General features: G+C 50.3%; 1 protein-coding gene across 1 annotated transcript in view; it reads left to right on the forward strand.

The window, feature by feature from the left end:
• Positions 1-21,283, forward strand: part of LOC134371410 (angiopoietin-4-like) — a 44,138-nt gene that overhangs the window by 11,029 nt on the left and 11,826 nt on the right. Inside the window, exons 5-7 of the mRNA XM_063088288.1 lie at positions 15,787-15,942; positions 17,336-17,457; positions 19,859-20,091. Coding sequence (XP_062944358.1) covers positions 15,787-15,942; positions 17,336-17,457; positions 19,859-20,091 — 511 coding nt within the window. The remainder of the gene's footprint in view (positions 1-15,786; positions 15,943-17,335; positions 17,458-19,858; positions 20,092-21,283) is intronic.

Below are 21,283 nucleotides of genomic sequence, written 5' to 3' on the forward strand. Positions count from 1 at the left end.
CTGAGAGCTCAGCACACACCAGGTGCTGCCGAGAGCCTGGGAATACACGGCGTGGGGGGGAGTTCATGTTGGAGTCAGACGGCGCAGGAGGCCACCACCAGCTTCGCTTCCTCCTGTCTTACACAAGAGACTTTTCCTCCTGCCTGGGCCTCAGTTTTCTCATCTGCAAAGCTGGGATCATGATAACAAGTCCCTCATGTGAGGACAAAATAAGGCAAAGCCCGCAAATATGTGGTGGGGTCTTCGGCTGAGGAAATGCCTGAGGACCCCTGAAGCTGAAAGCAAAGCCACCTCCCCTTGGACAAGGGAGCAGCGCCTCAGAGCCTCAGGCCAGCAGAGCCTTGTGGACTCTTATTTCTGACCCAACTCCAGTGCCCAATGTCTACAGCACACAGTGTGGCCACCAAGCAGGCCTGAGGGAAGACAATTTCTGAGCAGCTGAGGGGACCCCCATAGGAAAGCCCTGCAGATGCTGCAAAAGGCCCCCTTGGGGCAGGGATGAGCAGGACAGATGAGCCAAAGGACAGCTTGGACCACTCCCTCCAGACTCCAGCAGACCCGGGTTCCAGTCCCAGCTCTACCTCTTGCCAACAGGCTGGTTGTTTTTCTTGGCTTCTTACTAATTTTCGGCATGCAAAAAATTAGGAGACATAAAAATACATGAAGACACAAAAGAAAAAAATTACTTGACATCTGAACCCTCTGATCATCTCCTAATCAATTTCCTTGCACTTTTCTTAAGCCTTTTAATTTTTTACTGGGACATTTTACATGTATAAAAAGGTAGAGAGAAAAAGCAAATAAAATTCCTTGATTCCACAGCTCAGCTGAAACCCATGCCAGTACCATTGTGCCTCTGTCCTCTCCCCACCTCCCTCTCGCGCCAGAGAGAACTACTCTGAATTCGGTCGTGATAACCTCTCGCTCCATGTCTACCCCACCCTAACCGAGGTCTAATATTTGCTTCCTATAGAAATGATGTCACACCACCATATCTTTCTCCAATTTGCTTTTGTCAGCTCAACCTTGTATCTGTGAGATTTCTAACACTGCAAATGGGCGGAAGGCCTAGCCTCAGTTTTTCTACCTATAAAATGGAGCTGATGGTGAGGAAATGCCTGGGTTTGCTGTGAGGCTCACATGACTAGTCTGGGGACGTGGTGGCACCGCTTCAGCATGCAGGGAAGTAGGAGATGCTGCTGTTACTTCTTCTCTCCTCTGGGCTAATGTGCTGCTGTGGTTAATGGATATACGGGACCTTCTCTGTGCCAAACACTGTTACACATGTTTTATGAACATTGACTCAGTAAACCCCAACACCCTAAAAGGTAAGGACTGTTATGATCTCCATTTATTGTGGGGAAAGTGAGACTAAGCTAAGAAGTGAGGGAGGTGGGTTTGAAGCCAGGCAGGCTGGCTACAGAGTCCACACTCTCACCCACTGAACAGACCATCTCTACACCCCCCACGTACAGACGGGGACATGAGCCTGGGCCAGGGACTGAGTTGACCACATTTAAGCTGGAGTCAGTGCAGGGGTTGCATCAGAACCCGGGGTTCCCGACACCCAGTTCTGGGGTTATGTGCAGGCGCACACACACAAACGCACACATGCACACACACACGCACGCACGCACACACACACGCACACATGCACACACGTGCGCACACACATGCACACACAAACGCATGTACACATGCACACACGCATACGTGCACACACACACGTGCGCACGCACACACGTACGCACACATGCACTTATGCACACACAATTCTGAACTCAAGTTGCCAGGTGAGGGTGTTCATTCCTGCATTCACTTTATCATCCCTTCCACTGATGTTTATTGAGGACCCACTATGTGCCAAGGCACAGTGCAGGTGGTGAAGATTCAGGGGGGAGCAAGGAAGACACAGTCCTTCCTCTCCAAGAACAGTGGTAGATGCTAACGTAGAACTTCCTCATATGTAATCATCAACCGTGACACATGCTGTGACAGAGAGGCCCTCGGTGTGTGAGGGGTGGATAGTGGGGCACCTGACCTTGAAAGAGGTAGGGCACCACAAAGAAGGACAGAGCTGATGTGTAAAGGCTGGGTTGGCAGTTCCCAGGCGAGGAAGAAAAGGGAGCAGCGTTCTAGGTGCGGGGACAGAAGTGCAGAGGCCCTGGAGCGGAAGGGAGCAAGGCAGCGAAAGGCGCTCAGCGCAGCTGGACCGCAGAGTAAAGGGAGACTCTGGCCAAGATGAGGCTGGAGCTCCCACCAGGGGCCAGCCAGACCTCCCTGCACCCAACCTTGTTCTCGGAGACCATGGGGACTGGGAAGTGAGGTGGCCACTTTTCTCTCCTGCCCCCACTCAGCAATGAGCCACGGCTGTGGACATCTGAACCTGCTCCTCCCCTGCCTACCTGACCCTGGTCCTATCCCTGTCACCCCATCTGCAGGGTCGGCCTTGGCCACCAAGGATGCAATATGGGCAGGTAGAAAGAGCTCAGCCATTGGGTTAAAGTCCTCATTTGTTAGCTGTGGGCAATGCCTGGTGTCTCCGGGCCTCAGTTTACTCATGTGTCAAGGCAGAACATTCACTCTAATCATCCGGGCTGCTAGGGATCAGATGGCAGAAAAGCTCCACACTGCGGCTGTGCAGGCAGGAAGGCCGCCCTCTCTCTAGAACACGCTTTCCTCTATTTCCCCAAGGGTGGGCTGGGGTCCAGGGGTGGGCAGGGTGCTGATACGTGATCATTCTTGTAAGGAGACCTTGCAGAGCGGCTCGCAGACAGCCTGGGTTTGCCCGTGAAGAGCTGCCTGTCCTCACCTCTCTGTGCCTCCTCTGTAAAATGGGTTCACAACAGCTCCTCCCTCAGAGGTTAGCTACAAGGACTAATAAACATAGCAGTTAGAACAGTGCCCAGTGCATAGTGAGTGTTCAGAAGGCATGTGCCAGGCACAATGGACCCGCCACCCATTCTGTATAAAAGCTGCCACGCAGGCCCGGGAGGAGCTCGAGCTCCAGACACGTGGGCATCTCTTCCTGTCGGGGAGACCCGAGCTCCCACACAGGGAGAGCTGAGCCTGAGGAGGTGAGGACCTGGCAGCCCCTCCCCATCTTCCGAGAGCTGCCCGAGCCCAGATGGCAGGGGCTGGCCCTGCTCCCCCTCCCTCTGACACCTCATCCCCAATGCACTCATCTTCTCTTTGTGGCCCTTTTCCTGGGGAGGACAACTGGCCCCCCACCCCAGGAGAGGCGAGCTTAGAAGACAGAACAGTCACAAACTTTGGTAAGACCCTGCCACGTGCCAAGCACTGGGTGAGGCCCCAGGACCAACACAGACAAGGACCAGTCCCCGAGGAGCAGATTCCAGCGGCCGTTTCCTTCATATCTCCTACCCCCCAGTGAGGAGGGAGCAATGGGCCGTGTTTTCCGATGAATCCACTGAGACTCAGAGAAGCTACGTCACTGACTCAGAAAGGAAATGGCAATGCTAGGACTGAAACAGGCTCCCTGACACGCAGCACAGTGGCCCAGGCTCAGACTAGCCTCCGGCTGCAGCAGGAAGGCTGGAGACTCTGGGCTGTGCAGGGGAACCCTTGGTTGGCCAGAGTTGAGACGCTCCTCCCTGCACGAGAGCCCCTTGGTCCCTGTCACTCCACCCCGGGCTCCCTGCCCACTGGCTTTGCATGCCCTGAGCCCTGACCCAGTAGAAAAACAGCAGAATCTGTGACAGGGAGGGAAGCAGCAGGGGGGCTGGGCCCGGCTGCTCAGGACACGGGACAAACAGCCTGGGCTTGCGATGAGCCACAGGCTCAGGGCCTTGGAGGGCCCTGGGCGGCAGAGCAGGGCAGAGTAGGAGAGGCCAAGCCATGGCTCTGGGGCTCCTGAGCCACCAGTGGGCCCCATTGTCATGAAGGGGAAACTAAGGCCTAAGGATGGCGGGGTGGGATGTGACTTGCCAAGGAAATGGAGCAGGAACTAGAAGAAAGAGTATTTGACCTCCATAAAGTCTGGTGCAACAGTAAATTAGTTATCTATGTGACATAACAAATTACCCTAGAGCATTCTGTAGCTTAAAGTAACAGCAAACTTGGATGATCTCTCAGGGTGTGTGAGGGTCAGGTCATGAGGTTGCTTTCGCATGTGGGTGGGGGCTGTACTCCTGGAAAGGTTCCACTGGGCTGGGGGTCGGCTGCAAGGGGACAGGTGCCTCCATGTGGCTGGTGATCCTCTGTCATCTCTGGGGGGAGGCCTCCGACGCCCTCCGGATAGGCTCCTCCACGGGGCTGCTTGAGGAACCTTGGCTTTGGTGGCTTCCCCAGAGCAGGTGATCTGAGACAGGGCAAGACCAAAGCCAAATTACATTGGCCCAGCAACAGAAGTCACACTCCGACATTCCTATGACATGCTATTGGTCACCCCGACCTGTTCTGACTCAGGGAGAGAGGGGACGACAAAAGGGCGTGATTACTAGGACTTGGGGCCATCCTGAATTTAAACCCAGCCTCTGCCACTCACAGCCTGTGCTCCTCGGTCCAGGTCCTCATCTTCTCAGTGCCTTCCTTTCCTGACCTGTCAAAAGGGGACAATGAGAGAACCAGGGACTGCGTGAGCTGCATGTGTGAGGCCCTCAGGGCCATGCCTGAGACACAGCAGCCCCTCAGATGTCCTCCTTGGGAGACCCTGGATACCGGGCACAGCCTGGCCTGCTGTGCCAACTTCTCCCTCCACAGCACCCCCCACAAGACCCCGCACATCTGAACAAGCTTGGGGAACAGGTGAATGACCACCGAGGCTGTGTGTTGTTCATTTCTGGAATATTCCTGGGGCAGGTACCCCAAGAGGGCCCCTCCCTCGCGGCATGCGCCCTCTGCTCCTGCTGCGCACCTTCCTCCTGCGCTCCTGTCTCCACGCTGCTGTTCCCTCCCCTTGTACCCTGCCCGTGCCCCTGTGGCTGTGCCCTCCCCGGCCTCTGTGCTCTCCACTCCCCTCAGCTCTCCCCGGGCTCCAGCAGGGGCTGGGGCTGGGTCAGGGGCTCCAAACTTATTTCTAGCAGCCAAACGAGGGTTCGGTGGAAACACGGTGCCCCGTTCATAAAAGTGACCCGTGCAGTAAAATTCACCCTTTTCACATACAGTTCCATGAGTTTTGACAAATGTATACACTCGTGCCACCACCTCCAGGATCTGACATAGAACACCGCCACGAGTACGTCTGAGGTATCTTTTCAGATCAGCACCTGATGAAACTCAACCTCATGCTTTTAAACAGCTGCGTGGTGATCCATGATCCACACATACCAGAATCTGTCATGTGTTGATTATGGAACCTTGCTCCAGGCCCTTTACGTGGGTAAGACATCCTCAAGAATGCTCCCTGCAACCTGGGAGGTAGGAGCCAGAATTATACCACTTTTGGAGAAGAGGCTCTGACAGCTAGAGGCACCTGCCCAAGGTCACGCAGCCAGGGAGCTGAGGGGATTAACTGCGATCTTGCCCTCTGTCCCTTTACAGTCAACCCCCATGCACAGGCCTCAGTCCCTGGCAATCACAGATCCTGTCTTTTCCAGGAAGTCATATAAGTGGAATCCTGCAGTAAGCAGTCATTTGAATCTGGCATAATATATCTGAGATTCACCCGCACTGCTGCGCACATCAGTGGTTCTTCCCTTTCATTGCTGGGCAGAATCCACTGGATGGATCACAGGTCATCTGGTGGCCAGTTGACATCCACTTTATATAAACAGTGCAGGAGAGAAAGAGGCTGGAGCAGATCCCCTTGGCCACTGGGACCGCTCACGCATAGATACGCCTCTGCTGTCTGTCTGGAACATCCTCTCTTCCTCCCCTCACCCCTGCTTGTCCAAGCTTTCCTTCCCTCAAGAACCTTTTCAAATGCCTTCTTTCAAACAAAGAGCGGGATTTACAATCCTTGTGTCAAGATGTGTAAAGTGAGGCTCACAGAAAGGAAGTGCCCTCCAAGGGCCCACGGCTAAAGTGTGTCCGAGCTAGACCTCAAATCCAGGACCCAGGGGTGGGGGTGGTCGCACAGGGCCCATTGCCCAGTCCCACTGCCTGCTAGAGGGGTGGTTATAGGTCAGACCCCATTTCACAACTCAGCCTTGAGAATTTCCAAGTGTAATGAGGAAGGAGAAGGGGCAGGTGCAATCCTGGGGTGAGGGTGGGGGCCTGAGAAACAGTAGATCCATTCGGGTCAATTGGGATCCTTCCTGGCCTTTCAGCTGGTACCTGACTTCTGGGTCAGATCCAGCCCCCACTACCCAGTCCCATGTTAGTTGCCATCTCCCGAGCTGAGCTGGGCCCATCTGGTCCAGATTATCTATCCCAGGGCTTGGCATGGCAAATTGGGTGAGGGACCCCATCTGTGGGTGGTTTTTGTCCCACCCTGCCACTTGCAGCCACAGGACAAGTGGGGACCCATGTGGGTGCTTAGGGAGCTCCAGCACTCAAGAAGACCCTGAGCTACCCTGAGTCACCAGCCCACCTCTGCAGACCTGGGGAAGGCCCTGAGCAACGAGTCTCTGGGTCATGGCCTGCCGGGCAGTAACCTGAGGCAAGTCTTCTGGGCTTCAGTTTGTCTATCTGCAAATGAGAGGCTTGGGAGAGATGCCTGAAAGGTCTCATCACAGGAATAAACTTGTCTCTTGACTCCATAGAGTAGACGCTCAGGACCTGGGAGTCAGCGTCTTCATTCAGGTTCTAGGAGGTTGTTGGCACATGGACAAGTCTGAGACCAGCCTTGATTGACCTGCTTATTCTTACTGACCCATGGGGCCCAGCCAGCTACAAGCTCGGAACTCTGGGGAGCTAGGAGAGGGGTTAGAAGTGGGAGGGCACAGGAGACAGGGTGGAGACGATGGTACTCTGGCCCAGAGCACGGGGAAGGAATGGATTAGAGATTGGCATTGGCCTCACAGTGGACACAACTTACTAGTGGTTGAATGTGGCAGGTGAGAAAAAGAGAAGTCAAGGTTGAGGTCTGGGTTTGGGGCTGCAGAACTGGGTTGGACTATGCGCCGAGATGGGAAAGAGGGGAGAACGGGGTGGGAGTTGCAGGACAGGACTGGAGGGAACTGGAGAATGAAGAGGTCCCTGCTGGAGGATTTATGCTTCAGCTGATCATTAGAAGCCCGCAGGGGGAATGGCGAGATAGTGGCACACTCAGGGGAGAGGTCAGGGTGGGAGATGGGGATGGCACATCAGCCTGGGGAGTGTAGAAGTCCTAGCACTGGTGTGAGCACCCGGGGCAGGGCCCTGATGCACGTGGGCCCTTGAACCCTTTCGCATCTGGTTCTAGGTGAAGCCTATGGATCCCGTCTCAGAAATGCACAAAGTAAACTCCAAGTAATAGTGAAGTAATACTCAAAATATTAATAATCGAATCTGTTATAAAGTTGTACAGTTCAATAATGTCCATAATTCCAAATCCTGATGGTTAAAAATAGTATTTCAAGACACTCTAACAACCATGGTGGGATATAAAAATATCTGTGATTTCTGTTGGTAATGAATTCCAGGACCTGCTAGCACTGCTCTGGTTTGTGGCCTAAGCTCATAATTGAAGGAAATTTAATTCCAGGTTAGTGGAAGAAAGATGTAATTTTTTTCTCACTCAAGTTCACAGGTTCTGTGCTCTCCCACTGAGTGCCCCTGACCTAGGGTGAGAAAGCATGAGGGTCCACAGTGGACCAGGAGAGTCCCCTGCATGTGGAAGGCTGGCAAAGAAGGTCAGGGAGGGGGTGACAGTGGGAATGGACAGCCAGAAGACGGTGCATCTGCAAAGTGCTTCCAACAACAGGGAGTGGCCATCTGGCTTGACTGCTGCTAAGATGTCCAGTAAGACAAGGACACAAAAGGGTCCTTGAGTGTGGTGTCAAGGAGGACATGACAAGGTGAATTAAAGAGAGAAGGTGCTTGCCAGGGCTGGAGAGCTGTGACGAGGGTGCACCCAAGGAGACAAATTTATGGATTATAGTTTCTTTATATTTCTTTGTATGTGTGAGATGCACCATAACAATATTACTAATTTTTTAAGGTGATGGTGGGATGGAGGTGAGAAAATAGAGACAACTTCCTCAAGCAGTTTTGTGCAGAGGGGAGCAGAGAAACTGGAGCAGCAGCTGGAGGGGCTGTGGGTGCAGTCTGAGATGGGAGCTGCAGAGCGTGTTTGTGCATTGGGAGGGCCAGTGAGGGGGTGACAGTGAAGGGAGGAAGGAGGGGCCAGAAGGTCCCAGGCCCTGAGGAGCTCTGACGTGCTGGCCTCTCTGGTCCTCAGGCCCCGAGCCGTCTCCACACCAAGGCTTCTCACACTTGAGCACGTATCAGAAGCAGCTGCAGGGCTTGTTTAAACACAGATGGCTGCTAACACCCCAGAGCTTCTGACCCAGCAGGTCTGCGGTGGGACCTGGAAATGAGCATTTCTAACAAGACCCCAGGTGATGCTGGTTCAGGGACCACATTTGAGAACTGCAGCTCTAATCGATACCAGCACCGCCACACGCCCCCTCCAGGATTTGGCAAAGGAACATACTCCTTCCCAAACAGTCCAGGGGCAGGAAGGGACGGGAGCAGACAGTGGACATGGAAAAGGGGAGAAGAGCTCTCTGCTTCCACCATCTTGCAATGTGAGACCCCTGGGTCATTGTCGCCACTACCAAGACCCTCACCAGATGTGTTCCCTGGACTTTGGATTTCCCAGCCTCAGAAACTACTCACTGCACGCCCAGAAAGACGGGCAGCTACAACTGAGGCTAGACCTCTGGTGTGGGGCCTCCAGGAAGGGAGGAACGTCACCCTGAAGCAGTCCAGGAGAAAACCGGCCCAGCCTAGTGCGCTTGGAGAAGGGAGACGTCCGGCAGGGGAGGCGAGAACTCCACAGGGACCACACTGCTGCCGCACGATCTAGCAGCCCGGCCCAATGCATACGGAGCACAGAGACGTCCAGCAAGGGAGATAGAAGCTCCGTAGAGTCCACACACCCTGTGGGGGGCTGCCGCCACGCGATCCAGCAGCAGGTAGGCTTCACTGCCACCACCTGGCTCCATCCCAAGCCCGGCTCAGCGTGCACAGATCAGGGAGACATCCTGCAGAGGAAGGGAAGCTCTGCAGATACCACACGCTCTGCGGTGCCTCAGCACATCCCAGCAGCCTGGGCCAGAGCAAACGGAACAGGGAGAAGTCCAGCACGGGAAGTGGAAGCTCAGCAGACACCACACACCCTGCGGTACTGCCTGGTGATCCAGCAGCCCAGCAGAGTCCAAGCTGACCAGAGAGGTGGCTCCCAGTAGAGGCCCAAGACCCGAGGCAACCACACATGCAAGGCACTAGTGGCCAACTGAGCAGTCACTGAGGTAGCCATTCTAAATTGGCAACCACAGCAACATCTTAGTCAGTCAATAGTGTCAAACCTGTGGACTGTGAAACCCCCTGCCACAATGAATAAACATCAAAGAAAATATACCAGAAATACGAAAAATCAAGAGTACACCACCAAAGGATAATAACTCTCAAGCTATAGATCTTATAGAACAAGAAGCCCTTGAAATGACTGACAAGGAATTTCAAGTGATAATTCTAAGGAAACTGAATGAGATACAAGAAAACTCAGCTAGACATCATGATGAAACAAGGAAAAGTATACAGGACCTGAAAGAGGAAATGTACAAGGAAATCAACGCCCTGAAAAAAAATGTAGCAGAACTTGCCAAACTGAAGAAGTTATTCAGCAAAATAAAAAACTCAACGGAGAGTTTATCCAGCAGGCTTGCGGAAGTTGAAGAGAGAACCTCTGGACTTGAAGATGGGCTGTTTGAAATAACACAAGCAGACAAAAAGAAAAAGAAAAAAGAATCAAAGGCATTGAAGAAAATCTGAGAGAGATATCAGACAACCTTAAGTGCTCAAATATCCGAGTCATGGGTATTCCAGAAGGGGAGGAAAAAGGAGATTGCATTGAAAACATATTCAACAAAATAGTGGCAGAAAACTTCCCAGGTATAGGAAAAATCACAGATCTTCAGATCCAGGAAGCTCAAAGATCCCCAAACGTATTCAACCCAAAAAGGTCTTCTCTAAGACATGTTATAGTCAAATTGGCAAAACTCAAAGACAAAGAGAGAATCTTAAAAGCTGCAAGAGAGAAGTGTCAAATCACCTATAAGGGAGCCCCAATCAGGCTAACATCAGACTTTTCATCACAAACCCTAAAAGCCAGAAAGGAATGGGATGATATATTCAAAATACTAAAAGACAGAGATTGCCAACCAAGACTACTCTACCCAGCAAGGCTATCCTTCCAAAATGAAGGGCAAATAGTATATTTCTCAGACAAACAAAAACTGTGAGAGTTCACCACCACACGACCACCCTTACAAGAAATTCTCAAGGGAGTACTGGGTTTGGTTCCTGAAAAATAACTACCACTGCCATAAAAACCCAAGAAAATCAAAACCCACTAGTATAATAAAAATGGCATTCATGAAGAGAAAACAAACAAACAAAAAGGCTATCTTCAACCCAAGGAACCAACAAATACAGAAAACAAACAGTAAATCAGAAAGAAAGGAACAAAAGACACCTAAGACAACCAAACAATAATCAATAAAATGCTACGAATACATCAACACTTTTCAATAACAAATCTTAATGTAAGAGACTTAAATTTACCAATCAAAAGACACAGACTGGCTGACTGGATTAAAAAGGAGGACCCAACTATATGCTGCCTTCAAGAGACCCATCTCACCCATAAAGACTCACATAGACTAAGAGTGAAAGGATGGAAAAAGATTTACCATGCAAACAGAAAAGAAAAACGAGCGGGAGTAGCTATTCTTATATCTGACAAAATAGACTTTAACCTAAAAACCATAAAAAGAAGCAATGAGGGACACTACTTAATGATAAAAGGACTGATCCATCAAGAAGACATAACAATCATAAATATATACGCACCCAATGTTGGAGCAGCCAGATTTATAAAACAAACTCTATTAGACCTAAAGAAGGAAATAGACACTAATACCATAATAGCAGGGGACCTGAACACCCCACTGTCAATATTAGACAGATCATCTAGGCAAAGAATCAGTAGAGAAACACAAGATCTAAACAAGACTCTAGACCAATTGGACTTGGCAGATATCTACAGAACATTCCATCCAACAACCTCAGAATATTCATTCTTCTCATCAGCACATGGATCATTCTCCAGGATAGATCACATATTAGGTCACAAATCAAGTCTCAACAAATTCAAAAAAATTGGAATTATCCCAAGTATTTTCTCAGACCACAATGGATTAAAACTAGAAATCAATAACAAATGAAAATCTGGAAACCATACAAACACATGGAAATTAAACAGCATACTATTTAATGACATATGGATCCAAGAACAAATCAAGCAGGAAATCAAAAAATTTAGTGAAACTAATGAAAATAATGATACATCATATCAAAACCTGTGGGATACTGCAAAAGCAGTATTAAGGGGGAAATTTATTGCATTAAATGCTCACTGCAGAAAAATGGAAAGATGGCAAGTGAACAACCTAACACTTCACCTTAAAGAACTAGAAAAACAAGAACAATCCAAACCTAAAGTTAGCAGACGGAAAGAAATCATTAAGATCAGAGCAGAACTGAATGAAATTGAAACCCAAAAAACAGTACAAAAGATCAATGAATCAAAAAGTTGGTTTTTTGAAAAGATAAATAAAATTGACAAACCATTAGCATGGCTAACAAAAAAAAGAAGAGAGAAGATTCAAATAACACAAATTAGAAATGAAAAAGGTGATATTACAACTGATTCATCTGAAATACAAGGAATCATTCGAGCCTACTATAAACAACTATATGCCAACAAATTTGAAAATCTGGAGGAAATGGATAAATTTCTGGACAAACACAAGCTCCCAAAACTGAGTCATGAAGATGTAGAAAATCTGAACAGACCAATAACAATAAAGGAGATTGAAGCTGTTATCAGAAAGCTCCCAACAAAGAAAAGCCCAGGACCAGATGGATTCATAGCAGAATTTTACCAAACATTCAAAGAGGAATTGACACCGATTCTTTACAAACTATTCCAAAAGATTGAAACAGACACAAATCTCCCAAACTCATTCTATGAAGGAAACATCATCCTGATACCAAAACCAGGTAAAGATATAACCAAAAAAGAAAACTACAGGCCTATATCCTTGATGAATATAGATGCAAAAATCCTCACTAAAATACTAGCAAACAGAATACAGCAGCACATATGTAAAATTATTCACCACGATCAAGTGGGATTCATCCCAGGGATGCAAGGTTGGTTCAACATACGCAAGTCAATAAATGATACACCATATTAATAAAATCAAACACAAGGACCATATGGTCATCTCTATAGATGCTGAAAAAGCATTTGATAAAATTCAACATTCATTCATGACAAAGACCCTCTATAAGTTAGGTATAGATGGAAAGTATCTCAACATAATTAAAGCCATATACGCCAAACCCACTGCCAATATCATCCTGAAAGGGGAAAAGCTGAAAGCTTTTCCTTTAAGAACAGGAACTAGACAAGGATGCCCACTCTCACCACTCCTATTCAACATAGTGGTGGAAGCATTAGCCAGAGCAATCAGAGAACAGAAGGAAATAAAGGGCATCCAGATTGGAAAAGATGAAGTCAAACTGTCCCTGTTTGCAGATGACATGATCCTATGTATCGAACAGCCTAAAGCCTCTACAAAAAAACTCTTGGAGTTGATAAACAATTTCAGCACAGTAGCAGGATACAAAATCAACACACAAAAATCAGTAGCATTTCTATTCTCCAACAGAGAACATGCAGAAAGAGAAATCAAGAAAGCTTGCCCATTTACAATAGCCACCAAAAAAAAAAAAAAATTAGGAATTGAGTTAACCAAGGATGTGAAAAATCTCTATAATGAGAACTACAAACCACTGCTGAGAGAAATTAGAGAGGATACAAGAAGATGGAAAGATATCCCATGCTCTTGGATTGGAAGAATCAACATAGTGAAAATGTCCATACTACCCAAAGTGATATACAAATTCAATGCAATCCCCATTAAATTCTAATGAACAGCAAAAGAAACAATTAACAGAATTTAAAGACAACCAACAGAGTGGGAGAAAATATTTGCAAAATATACATCTGACAACGGATTAATATCCAGAATATACAAGGAACTCAAACAACTTTACAAGAAAAAAACAAGCAACCCAATTAAAAAATGGGCAAAAGAGCTAAATAGGCATTTCTCTAAGGAAGATATACAAATGGCCAACAGACATATGAAAAAATGCTCAACATCACTCAGCATCCGGGAAATGTAAATCAAAACTACACTGAGATACCATCTCGCTCCAGTTAGGATGGCTAAAATCCAAAAGACTCTGAACGATAAATGCTGGCAAGGTTGCGGAGAAAAAGGAACTCTCATACATTGTTGGTGGGACTGCAAAATGGTGCAACCTCTATGGAAAATGGTATGGAGATTCCTCAAACAATTGCAGATAGATCTACCATATGACCCAGCTATCCCACTGCTGGGAATATACCCAGAGGAATGGAACTCATCAAGTCGAAGGTATACCTGTTCCCCAATGTTCATCGCAGCACTCTTTACAATAGCCAAGAGTTGGAACCAGCCCAAATGTCCATCATCAGATGAGTGGATACGGAAAATATGGTATATCTACTCAATGGAATACTACTCAGCTATAAAAACGAATGAAATACTGCCATTTGCAACAACATGGATGGACCTTGAAAGAATTATATTAAGTGAAACAAGTCAGGCACAGAAAGAGAAATACCACATGTTCTCACTTATTGGTGGGAGCTAAAAATTAATATATAAGTTCACACACACACACACACACACAAAACCGGGGGGGGGGGGAAGAAGATATAACAACCACAATTATTTGAAGTTGATACGACAAGCAAACAGAAAGGACATTGTTGGGGGGGAGGAGGGGAGGGAGAAGGGAGGGAGGTCTTGGTGATGGGGAGCAATAATCAGCTACAATGTATATCGACAAAATAAAATTTAAAAAATATATATATATATAAAAAAAAAATACTGCCATTTGCAACAATATGGATGGACCTTGAGAAAATTATATTAAGTGAAACAAGTCAGGCACAGAAAGAGAAATACCACATGTCCTCACATATTGGTGGGAGCTAAAAATAAATAAATAAATTCACACACACACACACACACACACACACACACACACACACACACACACATACACATAACCGGGGGGGCGGGGAGAAGACATAACAACTACAGTTCCTTGAAGTTGATACGACAAGCAAACAGAAAGGACATTGTTGGGTGGGAGGGGAGAGAGGGAGGAGGGAGGGAGGTTTCGGTAATGGGCCACAATAATCAACCACATTGCATATCGACAAAATAAAATTTAAAAATAAAAATAAAAATAAAAAATAGTAATAATAAAAAAAAGAAGAAGGAAAAGGGGAGAAGAGATAGAGGAAGTGGCCAGAGCCTGGTCCCCTGCCAAGGTGAGCCCAGTCCCTGGCAGCTGCCCTGTTGGACATGCAGGAGACTGAGTGAGAGGCCAGGGAAGGAGGCAGAGCCAGGGGCGGGGACGGTGGCGAGAGGCCAGCATGTGAGCAGAATGGACAGGGAGTGGTGGAAGGGAGCCGGCTCTCCACCCACAGGCACCGAGGCCTGAGAACACACCGTCCACCTTGACAACCTGATCCTGGTTTCGTGCCAGCGCTGCTTCTCCTGCTCAGGAAAGACGGCAGCCGGGCCACAGAAATGAATATCAGCACGTGGGATCCCGGAACTTCACAGCCGAAGACCCTTGGAGTCAGCCGGAGGTGCCCGAAGATAGACAGCACAGCTTGGCGGACCCGCAAACCTTGTACACGGGAAGGATATGTGCCCGCTCCCTGCTGGTTGGCTCAGCCCCGGGAAGCCGGGCACAGGGCTCGAGACCAGGGACTCTGCTCTGACCTTGCCGCCCCGCCTTTTTCTTCAGTGCGTTGCACACGTATTTATCGAGCACCCACTGTGTACCAAGCATTGGGCTGGACACAGAGATAAAGAGATAAAGTGGTGACGAGGCCAGCTGCCCGGCTTCATGGAACTAACATTCTAGGGTGAGACAGATGGTGGGCAAGGACACACGGAGTGTAAAGTCAGGGAGTGACAAGAGGGGTGAAGAAACCTGAAATGACACGAGGGAGCGAGCCCTGCAGAGCAGGATGGGAGTTGGGGAGGGTCCCAGAGGGAAGAGCGTGTGCACAGCCCTGGGGTGGGCATGTGCTTGCTGTGCTGGAGGGATGTCCTAGAGGCCTTGCGTCTGCAGCACAGGGAGGGAGGAACAGGAGAGGAAACGCGCGTGGCAGTGGGAGGCGCAGTCGCAGAGGAACCTGCAGGCGTGGTGAGGGCTGTGGCTCTTCCTCTGAGTGAGACGGGAACCTGGGAGGGTTTGAGCAGAAGAGGGATGTGCCCTGACTTAGGTTTAACACAATCTCTCTGGCTGCCCAGTGGAGGATGAACTGTGCATGGGATAAGGGTGGAGGCAGGAAGGCCAGGGGAAATCTAGTGGGCTAGTCCTGGCAAGAGGTAGTGTTGGCCTGGCCTGATGTGCTCTGAGCCAGGGCGGCCTCTCTTGGGTGCTCTGTGCCCTTCCCTGGAGACACAAGACAGGGACAGGAGGCTTCTCCCAGCCCCTACCCCTTGACACCAGCCCATGGTCTCCCTGCAGCTGGAGAGATATATCAAGATGAACTTGACGTCACAGCTGGCGCAGGCCCAGGAGCACATGGTCCAGAACGAGACTGTCACCATGCCAGACTTGGGCCCCAGCCTCTTGAACCATGCCACGGCCCAGACCCACAAACTGACCAACATGGAAGCTCAGGTAACAGAGGGTGAGCAAGTGGCACAGAGTGGCCTGCAGCTAGCCAAGTGGCTCACAGCCCAGGTCATCTTGCCTTGACCTCTGTCCCTGGGTGGGATCAAGACCTCCTATAGGCCTATAGCCCCCTGGTCCCCTCCTCCCTGAAGAGCCTGTCACAAAATTATCTTTCTTCAGCCCGTAAGCTAGTGGGTAGGATGGCGGGGGATGCAGACACTGGGCTTGGCTTTTCTGTCTCTGTGACTCCAGTGCCCAGGTCTGTGATGGCCCTGGGGTGAGGGGTGAAGCAGCACACTCCCCTGCCCTCAGGGGTCTGACAGTGCACCAGGGGAGGAGGGTCCTGAATAATTCATTAGACCTCAGGGGGCTGAGGACTCTAAGAGAGGGGTGGGGAAATGAGTGGATGAAAACAGGAATGAGAAACACCGCACATGTTTGTTGAGCCCCTGCTGGGAGCCAGACACTGTTGGAGATGCTTTGTTCTAGTTGATAGGACTAAAGAAAACAGGCAAACACACATACGGGTGAGCTCACTTAGAAAATGAAAGGGACAAATGGCATGCTTATTTAGATGGTGACAATGCTAAGCAGGACACAGCATGGGTGGGGTGTGCTGGAGGGGTGGGAGGTATGAGAGCTGTGGGCTCACACAGCAGGACCAGGAAGGACACTGAGAGTAGGCCTGCAGCCAGGCTTACTGGAAGAGCCTTCCAGACAGGGAGACAGCACATGCAAAAGCCCGGATGTGGCACTGAGCTAGCAGACTCCAGGAACATCAAGGAGGCCAGTGTGCTGCAGTGCCCAGGGGGAGAGTGGCAGGCAGGGACCAGGGAGGGAATGAGGACAGATCTCATCCTAGGGCCTTGCAGGCCATGGTGAGGACTGGGCTTTTCCACTGCAGGGGATGAAGCCACAGGAAGATTTTGAGCAGAGAGGAATCATTTTGTGAGGCTGCCTCAGGCTGCTGAGTAGAGAATGGACTGTAGAGGACAGGGAGTCCTATGAGGAGGTCAGTGTAGGACAACCAAGAGGACAGAGGTCAGCACCAGAGCGGAGGCTGTGGACGGAGAGGAAAGTGGCCAGGAACATGTGGAAGGTGGAGCTGACAGCGCCGGCTGATGCAGTGGATGTGGGGGTCAGGCCTCAGCAGCAGGAGGACGGGAACTGCCATGGGCAGTGATGGGGGGGCAAGTTAGAAGCAGATCATGAGCTCGGTCAGCGCCTGCGGGGAGGGGAGGAAGGGCAGGAGGAGTGGCCCCAGGAACTAATGACTGAGAGCCTGGGAATGGGTCAGCAAGCTTCGGGAGTGGCAGGGCCTGCGGGCAGGTGGACAGCGACTGGGCGGGGCTCCTGCGGGGCTCACATGGCCCACATCCCCTTCTGCTTGCCGGGGCAGGTCCTAAACCTGACATCGCAAATGAAGAACCAGGTGCTGGAGAACTCACTGTCCACCAACAAGCTGGAGAGGCAGCTGCTCCTGCAGGGCCGAGACCTCTACCACCTGCGAGGCCACAACAGGTGGGCACTGGCACGTGGCACCTGCCAGGACAGTGTCTGGGACTGGAGGAAAGTTTTGGGAACAAGGTGGTACCAGAACGAGGGGACTAGGACTGGAGCCAAGAGTAGAATATGGACTTGGGCTGGTGTCTGGGGTAGGGACTGGGGCCAGAGCTAGAAGCATGGATTAGGGCTGGGACTAGGGACATTTTGGGGACCTAGGGCTTGAGTTAGAGCTGGGACCAGGCTAGGGCTGGGTAAGAATTGAAACCAGGGTTGGAGTCCAGACTGAAGCTGGCATCGAGGGTGGATGCTGGGGCTGGGTGGCAAGGACTGGGACGCTTTCAATCTCTCTGAACTGTCACAGTGCCTAGAAATCAGTGAGAAAGGAGGATGTCATCAATCAACTCTTGGCCCTGAAGACAGCTAGAATTCTAGAATCTGAGTGTGCCCAAATTCTCTCTCTTCCTGAAGCAATTCGGGGTCCAGGGGACATTCCTTCTGCCCTGGCTAGACTCATTTTCTTACTCTGGAGAATGAGTTGGCACAACCAGACACAGAGTAAAGCGTCTTCCTCCAGCCCTGTCCCTCAGCCACCCACCCACCAAAGCCAGAGGGAGCCACTGTTCCTAGTTCCTTCTGTGTCCTCCACTCATTTTCTTAACACTTATTTCTGAGCTCTTTCCACGTGTCAGCACGATTACAGACACTGGGGACACAGAAGTGAACAAGCGGACACGTCCCTGTCCTTGCGCAGCTTCTGTGCTACACGCTGACGTTCCAGGGTTTCATACGAACATGCAAACACATGTTTGCAGACGGCCCCACTTACGATGGTTCAACTTAGGATTTCTCAACGTCACGACAGTGCAGCAGCGGTGCGTGTTTAGCAGAAACCGAACCTCCTTTACCCAAACGACCATTCTGTTTTTCACTGTCTGTACAGTACTGACCACAGGACGTGAGATATTCAACCCCTATTATAAAACAGGCTTTGTGATGAAGACTCTGCCCAGCCACAGGCGGATGGAAGTGGCAGAGCGCGTTTCAGGCAGGCCAGGCCGAGCTAAGGTGCTTGGTAGGCCGAGTGTGTTCCATCCATTTTCAGTTTCTGATGGTTTATCGGTGTGTAGCCCACCGGAAGTGGAGGAGCATCTATGCAGTCCCCCTTTTATCCTCGTTAAGCCCAAATGCAGCACATCGCTCTTCTACTCATTTTTTCTTCAGCTGTCTTGGAAGTGGTCCTTGTATGATTGCACAACGGCTTGCCCGTTCTCTTCTCCAGCTTCGTAATGTTCCACTGTCCGGCTGTCCCTGCACTTATGTCCCCAATCCCCAATTAATGGATGTTGAGGTTGTTTCCAGTCTTTCTCTAATCCAGCCAGTGACGCAGTGAATAGCATTTCCATATCTCATTTCACACACATGTGAGTAAATCTGGAGAATAAAATGCCAAAAGAGGAAACGTCAGAACATCCTTCTTAAACCTCCTCTTTTATACAAAAGTGCCTCATGCTTAAGTCACCAGACAGCAGAGAACTGTACACAAGAAAAGTGGATGTAGTCCCGTCCACCCCCACATCTCCCTCCTCTCCATCTCCATCCACGCAAACTGCTCTGCAGAGGTCCCAGCTCTTAGCGGGCCTGCGGTCACATTGCTTCAAACACGGGCACCCTGTGGCCTTTCCACGTGTTGGCCATGCCTTCTCCTATGTGTTCACTGGTGTCTCTCTACGTTTACGTGATTACATTTTCTCTCGCGCTCTCTTTTCTTCCCCCTCCTCTTGTTGATAAGAGGATTCGAACCCTTGACCTTAGCGTCTCTCTTTTTTATCTTCTCACATGTGAGGTTAGCCGAGAGGCATTGCTGTGCCAGGGTCGTTCCACCCCGACTCATGGGCATCTTTCCACTTCTGTGCAAATGTGCTCCACCTCCTTCCACTTTGTGGCTGCAGAACATTTCCAGGGACCGCAAAACAGAACAGATTCAGCCCATCCTGACTGTTGGGCATCTAGGTTGCTCTGTTCATCCCTGTTACAAGCGATCCCCCAAGGACATTCTTTCCCATGTTCCATGGAGGATATCTCCTGAGAGTGGACCGCTGGCTCAAAGGGCGAGCATATTTGGCATTTGATAATGGCTACCTGGTGGCTGGCATGGCTCCTGTCACTCAGCGTCTTTCCTCTACTGGACCCCAATCCATGTTCCTCCAGGGCCGGGTCTCTCTTGCTTCCCCTCCTCAATCTGTGTCTACAGTGGGCCCAGAGTACTAGGCTACATAAGCCCAGGCACAACGTTCTATCTCCCTGAGCCTCCACATTGGTCTCTACTGCTGAGTCACACAAGGACCCAGGGGAAGGCCATGAGGGTGAATGCTTGGCATGGAAGGCAGGCTCACCTCTGTGCCCCCCCACCCCACAGCGACCTAGAGACACGACTGCAGGCCATGGAGACGCAGCATCAGGCCGAGCTTGACAGCCTCCGCATCCAGAAGGAGCAGCTGCAGCACCTACTGAGCCTCCAGAGTAGCACACTTGCCAGCCTGCAGCACTCCCTGCACGCCTACCGTAGCAACGCCAGTCTCCTGCACACCCGGCAGCTCCAGCTGCTGAAGACTGTGCAGCGCCTTGAGGGCTTCCTGGCTCAAGGCCCTGGTGAGAGAGTTGTGTGGGCCCTGACGCAGGGGAAAGGGGAAGGAGAGGGGTGAGAGGGAACACAGACCCTCCTTACATCCCTATTCACTCCGGAACTGGGACCTATCCTGGGGACAGACCCACCATCTCCAACCATCTGTAAAATAGAAATAACAACAAACAGTAATAATAATTTCGACAACAACAATGATAAGAGGAGCCAATCCAGACTCCAACCCCTGACTCCATGGGGGACCTTGGGCATGCCCCTGTGCCTCTATTGGCCTCAGTTTCCCCATCTGGTTAATGGAGGTGATGATGATAACAAGGACAAAAGTAGCCCAGACTTATAAGTTTGGGTACCAAGATTCACCCCCAAGCCCTACTTGCTTAGATTTGACCTACCTTTCCCTGGGCCTCAGTTTCCCTAGCTATAGAATGGACCCAATGCATCCCAAGGACTTCTGTCACCCTAATGCCCCAGCCCATAAACCCAAGAGGGACAAACAGAAGTGAGGAGGCATCGCTGGCCCTGGCTTCCAGCTGCTCCTCGGCCTTCACTGACTTCTAGTGGGACCCACGTGGCATGCTCAGGGTATTCCTGGTTCCAGCTTCAAACACTCAGTCAGCAAATGTTACTGAGCACCCAGGTGTGCCAGGCTCAATGCTGGCTGCTGGGGATACCACAGTGAATAGCACAGTCATGGCTCCTGTCACTTGCAAAAGTGCCCAATCCCATGTGTCTGTGGGACCCAGAAGGAAAGAGAAGGAAATGCATATTCCTGGAGTGCCTGCCATGTGCCAGCAGCTCTGCTAGCGGTGTCCCTGAAGTTTCCAGGCCAAGAAAGGCCTAAAGGCTGTGCTAAGTAGAGGGGCCTTTAAGCAGAGGCCAGTGGGGGGCATGGGAGGCTTGTGAAAGGGGGGACTGCTATTAGGAGGCTCCCATTGGTACCCTGGATTGGAGAATGGCTAAGTGAGAAAGACCCAAGAAGGGGCTTCTACTGCTGCTGGCCAAAAGGGGACAAAACTGGTACAAATTACCAGGCAAGAGATTCAGAGGGGAACCAGGCTGGGTTCAAACTGCATTGCATATCAATACCAGTCCATCCTATACTTACGGCCCCCAAAAATATTTCTTCTGGCCCCAAACTGCTCCTCACAGTACCTGGCACCTACAAAACACTACAATAAGTGGTGGGTGTTTTTTTTTTAT

Source organism: Cynocephalus volans, chromosome 1 (assembly GCF_027409185.1).
Source record: "Cynocephalus volans isolate mCynVol1 chromosome 1, mCynVol1.pri, whole genome shotgun sequence".
NCBI lineage: Eukaryota > Metazoa > Chordata > Mammalia > Dermoptera > Cynocephalidae > Cynocephalus > Cynocephalus volans.